Below are 14,590 nucleotides of genomic sequence, written 5' to 3' on the forward strand. Positions count from 1 at the left end.
TTGAAAAGCATTTGAGGAATTTTTGTGCCAAATGAATTCTGAGAATGGCTTTTATGAAAGTTTGAGTAATATAATCTACCCTTGACAAGCTCTCTCGCTATTCAGGTTTTGATCCCAGAAAGGAGTTCATGAATGTTTCAATGCAAGTCATCAATGCTAAAAGCAATGCACACAATATAAAAAGCAGTGTCAGTACCGTGGACTCATGCGACTACCTTACATATGCTTGGAGTCCACATACCAAAAGCCAGAATCTCTTTTAAATATTGGGAAGTTATGATAAAGATTAAGGCTGTGCCTCTTGCTCTGTTTTCATAGATAAGAAATTCAGAACCTATCCATCCAAAAAAGGTTTAAACTGGAAGCAAAAAAAAAAAAAAAAAAAAACTTTTTTGCTTTATAAAACTGTATGTCAATAAAATGGAATCGTTTCACATGTGTGTCACTGTGTGCATGTGTTTTGTGAGTGTAACTAAGGAAAAATAAGGAAATTGTTTTTCAAATTTGTCTATGTTAGAAAGATACAGAAATAAGAGAAAGAATAAGAAAAAAAATTGGTTGAATAGTTACTTTGGGGAAAGAAAAATGCCAAAAATAACAGATGATAACTGACAGTATTCTATTCTAATGACAAAAAAAAAAAATTCAAGAAAATAATTCCTCTAAAGACATGTCTTTAAATGTGTGCTTAGCAAATGCTCTGAAGCAGCTGTAGAATCTGGAGATGTTCTCAAGGAAGTGAACATACTTACACAGATTGCAGTGTGCCTGTAAGGAAGTGTGGCCTTCTCCACGCACTGTCCATTGGTGACATTCCAAACACACATCTCCCTAGCAGAGATAACTTTGTATTATTCTCTGTCATTTCCACTCAGTTGGCTGGAATAATTTTTGTGCCACCAAGTTTTTCTTTAGTGCTGCACTTAAATGCAGGCTGATCGTTTATGTGGCTTTTTGTTACAGATTACTGGGCAAGAAAATGTTGTGGTCATTAGCAGGGATGACATGCTGTATCTATGTCTTTTTGTTTTGGTAATTACACCCTGCCACCAGCCTACAAACCTTACTTGAGTGCCAACCTGACCTACAACAAATTGTGGGGATGCAGCTATCACAGCCTGGGAGAGTGACAGTACAACAATCTTTCTATGGAAACTGCATCTTCTTGAAAATGATTTATTTTATTGAACTTAAACTACATATTCTGAAAAGCATAATACATCAAGTGTTGCATCTTCTGGAGCTCAGGTGTCATTTTTGTAAAAATAAACAGTGCCACCAAGAGGCCACATTTGGTCTGTCATTGATAAGCTTTATTTCTTTGCTTCTCCTGAAATCCTGAAACCATCCTTGCCACTCAATTGTTAGAAAATTCTCATTGTTTAGAAAACTCTGACTTGGTTACATATATGTTACAAAGATATAGATACAGCTATGAAATACAGTTACAAATACATCCAGTATAGGGCAGTTTAAATCTATATGATTTCAGTTCACAAAAACCAGAATGGCTGTTTCAGAGTTGTTTGGTAATATTCTTCAGTTTTGACAGTTTCAACACATAAGCAAAATTTTCCAAGGAAGAAAAATGAAAGCTTTATTGGCTTTAAGGGAGAGCTGCTATTAAGAAGCAAAAGACACGGACCAATAACGGTAAACGCTATATGCATTTGGTGTTTGCAGGCTTTGGGGTTTTTTTTAGCCAAACACTGGAAATCAATCTTTAAATCAATGGTTCTCAACCTAGGCTGATTTTGCCCCACAAAGGACATTTGACAATGTTTAGAGACATTTTTAGTTGTCACAACTAGGAACACGATACTGGCATCTAGTGGGGAAAGGCCAGGGATGCTGTTAAACATCCTACAACGCACAGGATGGTCCCCCACAACAAAGAATTCTTCCGTGGTCCACAATGTCATTAGTGCTGAGGTTGCAAAACCATGTCCTAGATATAGAACTAAATATTCATAGTGATTTTATTTCTCTCTGTTTATATCCAACTGTATGCCAAAAAGGATTTGAGGTAATCTGAAAAGACATGCAACTTAGTAAAACAGGGGGAAAGTGTGTGTGTGTGTGTGTGTGTGTGTGTGTGTGTGTGTGTGAAAAATAAGACTGGGAAAAAGGTAGAAATTGAAATAATATATCTCAAAGGATATGTGTGTGTGTGTATATATATATATATGTAAAGAAAAGGAACTTTAAGCAGCCATCAATATAAAATTTTAGCTCTACAAAAAAATCTGAGTTTATCAGTGTGGTTCTCAACTCTAGCCGTGCATCAGGAATCACCTGTGAATATATAAAAATTTCTCCTCAGAGATTCTAATTTCATGGCTCTGTGTTGGGGTCCTGGCATGTGGGGTTTTGCAAAGCTCCTGGTCAGTTAACCTGTTTCTAGATAACTCTATCTCTAAACCAGTGGTTCTAAAACTCTTGCTCTACGTTAGATTTATCAGGGAGGTTTTTAAAAATACTGATGTCTGGGACCCAACCCAGACATCAAGCCAGACTAATTAAATCACAGTTTCTAAGGTTGGAGCCTGGGCATCAATAAAAGCTCTCCCAGTGATACTAATGTTTCTAAACTCTCTTGGATTCTAATGCCTTCCCTGTTTGTTTGCTTATCATCTTATTTTCTACCTTAAACTGGAAAAAAATACAAAAATATCACATAGTAAAAATTGACTCCTTGCCAATCAATTCTATTAAAGAAAGAAAAGCAAATTCGTTGTATATCAAAAGTAGCATTGGGATTTTAGCTGGAACTGCTCAGTTATGTATCTAATAGGAAGACATGAAAATTAACTATTAAAATGAACATTCTTCTTTTTCTTTTCAAATACTGTTCCCCAACTTTGTACATAGATTAAATCACCTTCAATTATAAAAAATTAATTTAACAATTTCCAAAATTTTTTAAATTCTTAATTTTTAAATTTCAATGAAAAGAAAATCACACAGGAAAAAATCCATAACATATAAAATTAGATTATTATAGTCCCAGTAAAAACTCCTTGAGAAAGAGCCTTTCTTTCTTATTCAACTCTACATCCCCACTTGAGCGCTTCAATAAAAATTCATTCAATGGATACATAAATCAGTCACTACTCTTTCATCCACTTTCTATCTCTCAAAAGTACACTGTTTTCTCTTGGCCCTATTCTTATTCTCATATTTGTGTGCTTATAACACTGTTATCGTTTTGCTCAAATTTTAATGAAGCATCTAGAGGGAAAGGAGATGCATATGAATGCTTGGTTTGCGATCTTGAATTACAAGTACATTACATTCTTCAAACTCACTTTTGTCTTCAGTTACACTTTTGGGTTTTCTTTGGCATTCTCAAGCTCCCATCTTCTTATGCCTATTTCTTAAATGTTGGTTTTCCTTAGTATCTTAGGCTTTCTTACATTCTCATATTTCACACTCTCTCTTGATGAGTCATCTACTCCCATGACTGCAGGCACCAACTATATGATGTTGGAAGTCCAGACCTATTCACTGGACTCTAGATTTCCACATACAACTAGTAATTAGATGTTTCCACCTCGATAACTTGCAGGACTTCACACTCCTCGTACTTAAAATGAGGCATAACGCCTTCCCTCCTTTGTTCTCATTCTCAATGAATGGTATCATCACCAATGAGTTTCCCAAGTCATTCTTGAACTCACACATTCTCTCACTGCCGCAAATGTGGGGTACCCACTATTTCAAATATTTTCCTCTAAACCAGCAGCATAGCACTCTCCAGGAACATGTTAGAAATGCAAGTTCTTGAACCTCAGCCCAGACCTACTAAACCTGTATCTCCGGGAATGGGGCCGAGAAATCTGTATTTAAACAAGCTCTGAAAGTGGTCCTGATGCAGGCTTAGGTTTGGTGAACACTATCCTAGAAGACTGTAAGGCTGGGTGCCTGCCTGCCTATCTCTCTAGTATCATCTCTTGCTGGTAGCTGGAAATTTTATTAATAGTAATAACTCTCTTTATCAATGTCAAGCCTTTTTTGCCTTAAGGTTTGATTAACTATATATATTTATTAATATAATACTAAAATGGCTATATTAACATTAATTTCATTAGTATTTGCCCGATAAATCCCTTTCCATCCATTTACTTTTAACTTTTATATATCCTTATGCTGTTTTTGTTTTTTAAATTGTCTGACAATCTTGGTAATTTAACTGATGGGCTTAGTCCCTTTACTTAATTGAGATTACTGGTTTATTCAGATTTATTTCAATTACCTTATTTTGTGCTATTTGTCTCATGTATTGTTGTCCCCTTTGGATTAAACAACATTCTTTTTCTTTTTTTAAATTGGAAGTTATATATTCTGTTTCTTTCATTTTTATTTCTTTTGTCTGTTCTTTTAGCAGCTACCCTGGAAATGTCAGCATGTATATCTAGCTTAAAGTCTAAGGTTAATCACCATCTTTACCCACCTCTAGAACACCAGAACACACGGAGTCTGATCGCTACACTTATGATATGCAGTTGTTGATTAGGATTTTGTGTATGTGGGGGGGAGGTGGATGGGAGCGACATATAAACAATATTGTAATATAATCTGTGCTTATTTAAATTTTCTAAAACTTTGCTGGGTTTTGTTCAATATTCCTTCTTCCATCAGATCTTCCTTCTGAAATCATTATTCTTACTGAAAAACATAATTTCGAATTTCATTATTTATAGAGGGTCTGTTGGCAGTGAACACTCTCAGTGTTTGTCTTAAATGTTACTGTTTTGCCCTAATTTTTTGAAGATGTTTTGCTAGAGATATAACTCTAAGTTGATAGATATTTTCTCTCAACTTTTAAAAGATATTTCACTGCTATCTAATTCTCATTTTACTGTTAAGAAGTCAGCTCTCAGTTTAATTAACTTTCCTTTAAAAGTAATCTGCTTTTTCTCATCGCCTACTTTCAGGCTCTTCTCTTTTTCTCGGCATTCCATCATTTCAACATCAGGTTCCAGGTGTTTATTTCCTTTCATTTATCCTGGAATTCACTGGGTTCCTGAATATTAGGATTTTTGCCTATAGATGAAGTAATACTAAGTGAAAAAAATGAAAAACTAAGTCAGGAAGCAAGTCATGATCAGCATGAATCTGATAACGTTGGAAGCAGAAATGCTAAGCCAACGGTCACTTCCTGGGACTTTTAAAAGCTAAAAAATATATATATATCATTGTTACTTAGGAAGTAATAGGTCGAGCCTAGTAATTTTAACAAGTTTCAGCAGATTGAATTAGGATTTGCTAAGTATGCAGTAGCTAAAGTGTAGGTACTGCCTAAGGAGAATCTCATAGATGCAAGGTGTCAGACCCCAAAGAAAATTCAAATCATCTTGGAAAAGGAAGACCAATCAGACTCCTTGGCTCTTTAACAATCATATTTATAGGACTTATACAGATGAATTCATCTATCATCAAGAATATGTCCATTAACCCCTAGTTTCTTTTTTGGAGCTAGACCACTACGGACAAAAACCTCAAGGTAGAACTCAGTTATACTTTTCAGATCTATTTCTCACTCAGCTATTAATTTTATCAACAGTGCAAGTAGTCTCAGAAGAACTAACCATCCCCCAAATTCTCTAGATTGGGAATAAATATCTCAGCCTATGTAGCAGGCTTCAAGGCAGCCCTAGTGTACGAAAGCTAAGCAGTTGTTTAAAAAGAATGTACTAGGACATTTCATTTTCGCTTCCTCCAAAGTTCAATCTCTCTAAGTATAACAATTATGTCTTTGCTATAAGCTATGAGAATAGGTATCTCTTTGATGTCTGTACCACTAGCCATTTTGTTAAACTATTCCATTTTTAAAAGTTGGACACTTGATTCCTCATTCTTCTTTTGGGTCTCAGAATTCTAAGCCATATAATTTCTCCTTGGGTTAAAAACAAAAAAGGAGGAGATTCTCTTGTTTCAACCAGCAACCCAATCCCTCATTCGCAAACACATGCTGAATGGATTCCGCATTCCTGAGTGTAGTTTGGCAAACATCTCATCAGCAGAGTAGTTCACAGTAGCTCTTCCATCAGTGGGGCTTTTTCCTACAGCTAAGTCCTGTTTCATTGGAACAAACCTCCTTCCAAGAAACTGCACCCAGATCACTATGTTCCTTCTCCTTCTCACTCCCACGTCCCAATTGTAAGTGAGTCCTCTCCTCTGTTTTAAAATGATATCAGACAAGTGTACAACATAAAGATCATAACTGCTGAATTGTTTCACAAAACTATGAAGGCTTGCATGGATTTGCTTAATAGCTCAAAGTGAGTTACTACATGAAAAAAGACAAGCGCCCAGACTTTTCCCTTTTCAGTTCTATAGTAGGCGGCATTTGCCAACGTCCTTTACACAATGAGGCAACCACAAGGCCTGATACACGTTGGGATGTTTAAAGATTGAGAGTCATAGTACTGATTACTTTCCTTGGGACTGTCACACAAGTTATTCAACCATTCAAGATCTAACTTTTCCTATATGTAAAAGGAATATGTTAATCACTAACGTTTCCTTCAGCCCTAGAATTCTGTATCCCATCAGAGTTTTTAAAAAGGGAGAAGGAACAGAAAAGGGTGCACAGTTCCACACGTCTTACCTACCCATTTTCAGCAGCACTAACTATGAAGGGCTGTTTAGAGAAGTCTCTCGCTCTCGCCAAACACGTCACTGAAGCTGAGTGACCAAAAAGAAGTTCTTTGGCCGAAATCTGAAAATGATGAGGGTAAGTGTTTAAAAATAGCTGTAAACTTTTTAGTAGAAGAATACAACATGACATTATATAATTATTCATAATTCTAATTAGGAATGCTGTTATATTATGTTTTTGCTGTACATAAGTTTCAGGAAAACTGATATATGGCATATCAAAATCCCCAGAATAATAAACTTCTAGGTAAAGGAACTGTGTTACACACATTTTTTTTTGTTTTTGGTTTTGCAACTGTCAAGAAACCTAGATGACTGCTGGACCTGTTTTACAACATCTAGGTTTTGAATACAAATAAACCAGTGTTGACGTTTATTATGCACAAAATGTGCCTCAAACAATAGTAGCATATTTATGTGCAGATTTCAGAATTCAGAAACGAGTTTACAAAATAATGCAGAGAAAATATTACCCTTTTTGTAACCATTATAATGCCTTATTTGAATTCCTGCGTCAGAAATAGTAAAAATTCACTTGTCAACATTAGAAATAAAATTTTAACTAAGCCAACTTAGTTAAAATGCCATTTCAAAATGCCAACTTTTTCTCCTATGTGTGAATTTTAAAAATGACACCAAGGACTAATTCTTCCATTATCTCATGTGTGAAAGAAGTCTGTTCCTCATAATCCAACCATAACAATAAGAACAAATTATTTCATAACATAATTGTTCTCTGCCTTCCTCTTATTTCTATATTAATCAGAAATATTTCTTTAAAAGATCTGTTATCAGAATAAATTTCTAGTGCTACAAAGAGCATTTTGCAGTTGGTTCTAATCACTTACAATCCAAGTTCTCTACCTTCCTCCTGGGAAATACAGGTTCCATCTCAGAAAACAACATACTATCTTTCCCTATCATCACACTTGGGAAAGCGTACCTCTATGAATTTAACCCTTGTCCTATACATTACAGACCAAATTAAGCAATGAATCAGGGCAAATCAAAGATACTCCTCCTCCAGAGAAAATCCACTAGGGACAAAATGTCAGAAGAGAACACCATTGCCTTTCATATGAAGTCTTCGTTCTGCTACTAAATCTTCACATGTAGTTGAATAAGCTGTGACAATTCACTCTAATCTCCTCATCTTATCACACATTCTGCTGTGAAGAATAACAAAAACCTCTACAATCACACCTAGTCATTGCCATGATGAAATCCAGGAAACCTTTACTTCTATTTGTGGGCTCCACCTTTATGAAGCATTGGTCCCCCTCACTCCCACCATAGTACAAATAGAAAAGGGAAAAGAACACACAACTTGATGAGCATATACCATATTCCAGGCACTCATGCAACTATGAACAGGGTTTAATCCCCATTTCACAGCTGAGGAAATTAGGGCTCGAAGAATAGAAGTCATTTGCCCAACACTACAGAGTTGGTAAATAACAGACCTAGATTTTGACCACGACCTCTATTCTTTTTCTCTACTCAACATTGCTGTTCTTCATTTTGTCACTGTCGTGTTTCCTTCTGAGTATAAAACAGGAAGAAAAATAGAACATACTGATACTAAGAGAATATACCTGAGAGAATGTTCAGAGTTAAACTTTTTCTATGCTCACAGGTATGATGAATGCCAGCAATCAAGACCAAAAGGCCCAAGAGAGGAAGTTCCTAGCATGGGACTTGGAGAAGCTCCCCATTGGCAGACCTCACAAAGTTTTGGGGAAAGCACAGGGCTTTGAGAGTCAGACCCTGAGCCTGGAAGCAGAATGCTTAACCTAGATACGTGATGAGCAGCCGGGACAGGGAGACATTTATTCTCCAGCTCCCCTGCACCCTGCCATCCCACCACCCATGGACAGGGAAAGTCTGAGATGTGTACTCAATCCCCTAATGAATGCTTGGATACTCCATATACAGACCTTAAATCAGCTTCTTTCCCTCCCTATTCCTATTCTCTAATCGTCTCTATTTCTTATACAGAAACATGATACTCTCATTCTACCAGTCCTACCCATCTCCCAAACCCCAAATCTGGAAGGTATCTTTGCCTGTTCCTGCTCCTTTAGCCCACATCCAACTGGTTTCTCAGTTCTGTCCATTCTGTCCTCTTAACATCATTCCAGGTTTCATCTCCTCTTCATTCCCATTGCCACTGATTTGGTTCATAGTCAAGAACTTTCCTGACTACATTACTGTAGAAGCCTCCTGCCCAAAGTCCCTGTCCCTTACCTCATCTCCTTCTCCCTTCAATGTGCCCTTAATACCAAGTGATATTCTAAATTACAAATATAATAAAATAGTATTATGTCATCTCCTCAAAATCCCTTACTATTACCACTGCTTTTAATTAGCACGTAGTGTTAGCGATTGCTGGTTAAAAAAAAAAAAAAAATCTAATCTCCTCAGCATGTCAGATTCCACATTGAGTCCGCTCTGTCCTTTCCAGATGTGCCTGTCACCTCTAATTTGCCCTTTGTGTTCCAGGTCTGCTCCACTGCTTTCACCAGTTCCCTGAAGGCAAAATAGTCCTGCCTTCCACACACACACTTATCATTCTGTCTGCAATCTCCTCCCACCTGCTTTTACTGTTCAAGTCTGATACATCCTTTAGAATTCAGCTCAGGCATCACCCTCAGAAAGCCTTTCCCCTGAAAAGCACACTTCTTACTGATTAGGATGGCTATTAAAAAAACAACAACAGCAATAGAAAATAACAAGTGTTGGTGAAGATGTTGAGAAAATGGGAACACTTGCACACTGCTAGTGGGAATACAAAATGGTGCAGCCACTGTAGAAAACAGTTTAGAAGTTCCTCAAAAATTTTAAAATAGAACTACCATATAATCCATCAGTTCTACTTCTGAGTACAGCCCAAAAAAGTGAAAGCAGGGACTCAAACATACGTTTATACACCCAGGTTCATGGCAGCATCGTTCACAATGGTCAAAAGGTGGAAGCAATCCAAATGTCCACTGAGGAATGGATAAACAAAATGTGGTATATAAATACAACGGAATGTTATTGAGCCTTAAAAGGGAAGGATATTCTGACATATCCTACAACATGTATGAGGACATTGTGTTTCATGAAATAAGCCAGTTGCAAAAGGATAAATACTGTATGATTCTACTTATAGAAGATACATAGTAAGGTCAAATTCATAGAGACAGTGTGTATCCCACCACTTTACAGCTTCCTAATTACATGTCTGTCTCCTCCACTAGACTCTGAGAAACCTGAAGGAGGAATCTATACCTGTGACAAAAGGCATCTGTGTAGTTCGTCTAATGACTGCGTAAGTGAGTGTCCTTAGGTTTGTTTGTCCACTTTATTTGGTGGTGAGTGAGCATTTAAGACCACAGAGCGTGATTATTCTCTTACCTAAACCCTTTTGGAGAGGGGAAGAAGCTTTCCACATTTAGTACAAGGAAGAAATAAAGAGCTCCCAGTTCATTTTACACCCCACCTCCCTGCAGTGTTCTTCTCCCCTTCCTACTGTCTTCCCCTGCTATGCCCATCGGCCTCAAGCTGCCCTACAGCCACTCAATCAACCATGTGGTCATAACCTCTCTTAAAATCTCCCTTGTCTTCAAGGCCTCTGTTCTTCTTCCTCTGGCTGAATTATTCCTTTATCTCTATATTTTAAAACAAAAATCAAATTAATCTACTAAGCATTAAAATATCAGTGATGGAACACCCACTTGACTATCTTACAGATACCAAGAGGATTTGTTGAGAACTCAAAAATGCCCTGATTTTTTGAAAAGCCTAGAATCTTCCCTGCTAACAGTTGACCCATTGTCATGTAGGGGCAAGATTCAAAGGAAAAATAAGAGAAGATGTTCATTCTTTCTGGTCCTATGATTAGCCATAGAAAATCTTAAGGAAAACTCTTATGTGGAAAATCTCACACTCATACTAATCAATATCTTACTTGTGTTACTAACTTTCTCACAATGTCATCACAGTGAATTTCCAAAACATAAAACTCATCCAATCTCCTTCCTAAGTCTTCTCAATGATTCTTCTTGTTCCTTACACCCCTGCCAATCTGATTCCCATTCCCACCTCATATTTCTAACCGTGATTTCTCAATATCAGCAACTATTAGAATTTGGGGTGGAATAATTTTTTTGCTGTGAGGGGCTGTCATGTGCACTACGGAATGTTTACAGCATCCCTGGCCTCTGCCCACTAGATGCCAATAGCGTCGCCCTTCCCATTGCTCTAACCCCAAGCAGAAGACTTGCTCCTAAGAAAAGCATGAAATAACTATTCCCACTGAAGATGAAGTACAAACTGACCCCCACAAGGAGCACCCTGTATTATAACATAACTGCACTAGCAATTACCAGCCTATGTCCTTCCTCTACGACACTGCAACCAGTTGGGCAGCCAGTACCAGGCCTTCTCATTCACGTTTGAACTCAGGTACCCACCGTACTGCCTAACTTATAAAATGCACCCAATAAATGCATGTTGAATAAATACCAGGAACATATGTAAAAAGATATAGATGCTAGGATTCCAAATTTCTTAAGCTTATAGCAACCTACATATTACAAGACAACTACTTCAGCCAGGAAACACTACACTCCAATATTAGAAAAAGTAGCAAGATAGTTTAAGCCATTTAGGATTTTAAGTTTAGACTGTAAGAGATAATAAAGGCAAGGGCCAATTTCAAAGCTCAGCTGTTGCAATAATACCCAGTCCTTCTTTCAGGAATGTTCATAAACATTGAGCTGAGCTGGTCTGCTTGCAGTTTTTGGCAGTCCTGTAGTGTAACTGCTCAGTGATGGCAGATGTTAATTAATTACACTATAAAATAGAATTACAATTAATTGTTAATTTAGGTTTTAAAGTGACAAACTTTAAAGGCTAAAAATAGTCTTTGATCTTTAAAAGGCTTTCTAATGAGGGCAGTATACTTTAAGTACATCATTAGTTTAAGTGTTCAAATTGGGTCTAGAGGCTCCTAGAGCTAAGCAAATATCTATTCCAATATGTTAAATGTTTATGAGTTGGAACAAGGACAATTAATTGCTAATCAATGGGCCAAATCCTAGGTGAGGTCAGGTTCTGAAATAGAAGGACGACAATAGTAAATTGGATTTAGAGCTTTTCGATGTGACCTGTAAAAATCACAGGCAAGCAGAGACTAAAAGAATGGCAAGAAGGCCAAACTGGCAGAAACACACAGATAATTAAAATATTACTCATTTAGTTAATAGTGGTTTTCAAGGGTGCCCTTTGTTTAGATTAATGAGCCATAATTTTTAGAATTATACTTACATGTCCGTAGTTCAGTTACTTAAACATATAATTCAGGATATAAAATAGTAAAACTCAGCATAGCTTAAAGCATGATAACACTTAACTGGTAGCTAAGATTGGTGATATTCACAATATAATTTTCAAATATGATCTTGATCCATCATATAATACTTCATTTTTCCAAATTCAGAAGTAAAACCCATTTATTACTTTGGTAAGTACCTTTTTAACAACCATGCAAAACTTCCACTGTCATTGCGGGCAGAAGCAGCAAGCTGTGTTTATTTTATGAGCTCTACCTGCTTCAATAGCAATAGTTTTCACTCACCTTTAGTTCAGATGAGAGATTCCAGAGGCAGAGTTGACCCTCTTGACCTCCCGTCACAATCATTTGCTGGTCATCAGTGATCATGATGGCAGTGATGCTGTGAGGAGGTGCCTTCCTTCCCCAGAGTGCCACAGCCTGTAGGGAGGACCTCATGGTAAAGGAATCCTGGGCACACAGAGATGGGAAGACGTGTACACAGTTATCATTTGTAAATTTTGAAAATTGATCATCTCATAAATGTTTATGATGACACAGACTTGAACAATGTGTTCTCTCAGAGCTGTGGAGAAAGGTGTGTCCCCATCAGATAGAGAAGAATGTAGTCAGACATTGAAATTACCATGCCCATTGTTAATCAGTCAAAGAAGAATGATTTTTATTCCAATTCTTGATGATTGATGCTAACCGAGAGAAGGATAGGAATAGTCTACCCACCCCACACCCAGCTCTGACTATGGGTGACCTTACCCACACCAAAGTCCAGCTAGGCCTTTCAAGAAAAATAGAGTTGTCTACACACTATAATTTGAAGACAACTTTGCAGACTCCCTTTCCCCAGAAATGTCACCTCATCTAAGTAACAAATATCTGAACTTTGCTATTAAAAAGTAAATATTTTTGTAAGTGTATTAAAAGCCTTAATAGTCATAAGATTCCTAACACATCCAAATAAGAAAACAAAAAGCACAAAGGTCAAACCACAAGAAATCAGATCTCAACCAGAGTTCATCCTGAACAGTCCAGATTGCTAAATGTAGTAAAAACAGACCTGGTATTCAGAGACCTAGATATAGGGCTGCTTTACCACTTATTTATCACCTTTATTTCCATATTATAATGGTTATATGCAGTAAAATGAGGATACTGTCACCTACATTGCCTACATCTCAGTATTCTTATGGGCAATAAATCCAGTGATGCAAATAAAAGCATGTAGGTATAATTATACGTACTATGCTATCATTATACTACTCATAAACTATAATCTAGAATTTCAGGCAAGAAATGGCTTTGGGGATCATTAATCTGATCCCCCTCACTTATAAGAAAACTAACAATGAGAAATAGATAACTCTTAGGATCAGTTCTAATTCTGAGATTCTGAGAGACTAAGCGAGTACAGTGAGAATAAGTAACAGATTAAAAGGTTGCACATCTCAGAAGTTTGCACATCACTTTTTTCAGACTTTCTCCCACTCTCTTTTTTTTCTCGGCAGAAAAATTTTTAAATTAGCCCCAGAAACTTGGTGCCTTGCTATCAACAGGAGAGAGAGTAAATCCATGTTTTCTGAGACCCTGTACAATTCCCCGGAAATGTCTAATCAAAAATAAACCTTAGGGGCTTCCCTGGTGGCGCAGTGGTTAAGAATCCTCTTGCCAATGCAGGGGAAATGGGTTCGAGCCCTGGTCTGGGAAGATCTCACATGCCCCAGAGCAACTAAGCCCGTGTGCCACAACTACTGAAGCCCGCGTGCCTAGAGCCCATGCTCCGCAACGAGAGAAGCCACTGAAATGAGAAGCCCGCGCGCTGCAACGAAGAGTAGATCCCGCTTGCCGCAACTAGAGAAAGCCCACGAGCAGCAACAAAGACCCAACGCAGCCAAAAATTAATTAATTAATTAATTTTTAAAAATGTACATGCTATTATTACTTCTAAAATCTATGATGATCTTTTAATCAACAACTTCAGGTAATATTAGGGTCCTCAGATTTAGCGAATAAAAATACAAGCTGTCCAGTTAAATTTGAATTTCAGGTAAACAACAAATAACGTTTTTAGTGTAAGTATGTCCTAGACAAGATTTGGGACATGCTTATAAAAATTATTTATTTTTTATCTGAAATCCAAACTGAACTGGGTATCCTATAGGCACCTTAGGGCCACTGGCGATCCTAAGTTGCAGCCAAAAGGGAGCCTTGAAGATCACTATCATCCCCTTCCCTCCTTCTACAGACAGGAGAATGAAAGCTCAGGAAAATTGTTTACCTGGCCAAAGTAACCCAAGTAGAGAGTGGCTGAGTAAGAACTGGAACCTGGTCTCTTAAGACTCCACCTAGAACTCTCCTCCTGCACACCATGACAAAGACAACCCAGGCTTCCCCACCAGAGAGTCTTAGTGACAGGCTAAGCAAAATTCTTTATGTCAGTATTTCTTTAAAAATAAAAAAAACAAAAATAAATAACAAAAAGCAAATAGTCAAGTAAAACAACAACAATAAAACCTCTTGTCCATTCAGGCACCAGTGTGGCCTACATCGTCTCTAAAAGCTGTGCTAATGCTTCCTGGTCCTTTCTCCATAATT

The 14,590-nt window shown here is 37.3% G+C and overlaps 1 protein-coding gene and 1 long non-coding RNA gene across 6 annotated transcripts in view; one reads left to right on the forward strand and one right to left on the reverse strand.

Annotated features, from left to right (window-relative positions):
* LOC309654339 overlaps positions 1-14,590 on the forward strand; it is a 1,078,238-nt gene that overhangs the window by 1,041,345 nt on the left and 22,303 nt on the right. The window lies entirely within an intron of this gene.
* The window catches only part of WDR72 (WD repeat domain 72), a 193,288-nt gene that overhangs the window by 178,336 nt on the left and 362 nt on the right, over positions 1-14,590 (reverse strand). For 2 of the 5 annotated variants that reach the window (XM_082445136.1, XM_082445138.1), the window contains exons 1-2: positions 6,618-12,395; positions 753-831 (exon numbers count right to left, since the gene is read on the reverse strand). In XM_082445136.1, coding sequence (XP_082301262.1) covers positions 753-831; positions 6,618-6,934 — 396 coding nt within the window. In that variant the 5' untranslated portion in view covers positions 6,935-12,395. Of the gene's footprint in view, positions 1-752; positions 4,669-6,617; positions 12,452-14,590 lie in introns of those variants that run through there. The other 3 variants (XM_082445137.1, XM_082445139.1, XM_082445140.1) reach the window with 3 other exon arrangements.

The sequence above is a fragment of the Balaenoptera physalus genome, assembly GCF_965194825.1.
Source record: "Balaenoptera physalus genome assembly, chromosome: 2".
NCBI classification, from domain to species: domain Eukaryota; kingdom Metazoa; phylum Chordata; class Mammalia; order Artiodactyla; family Balaenopteridae; genus Balaenoptera; species Balaenoptera physalus.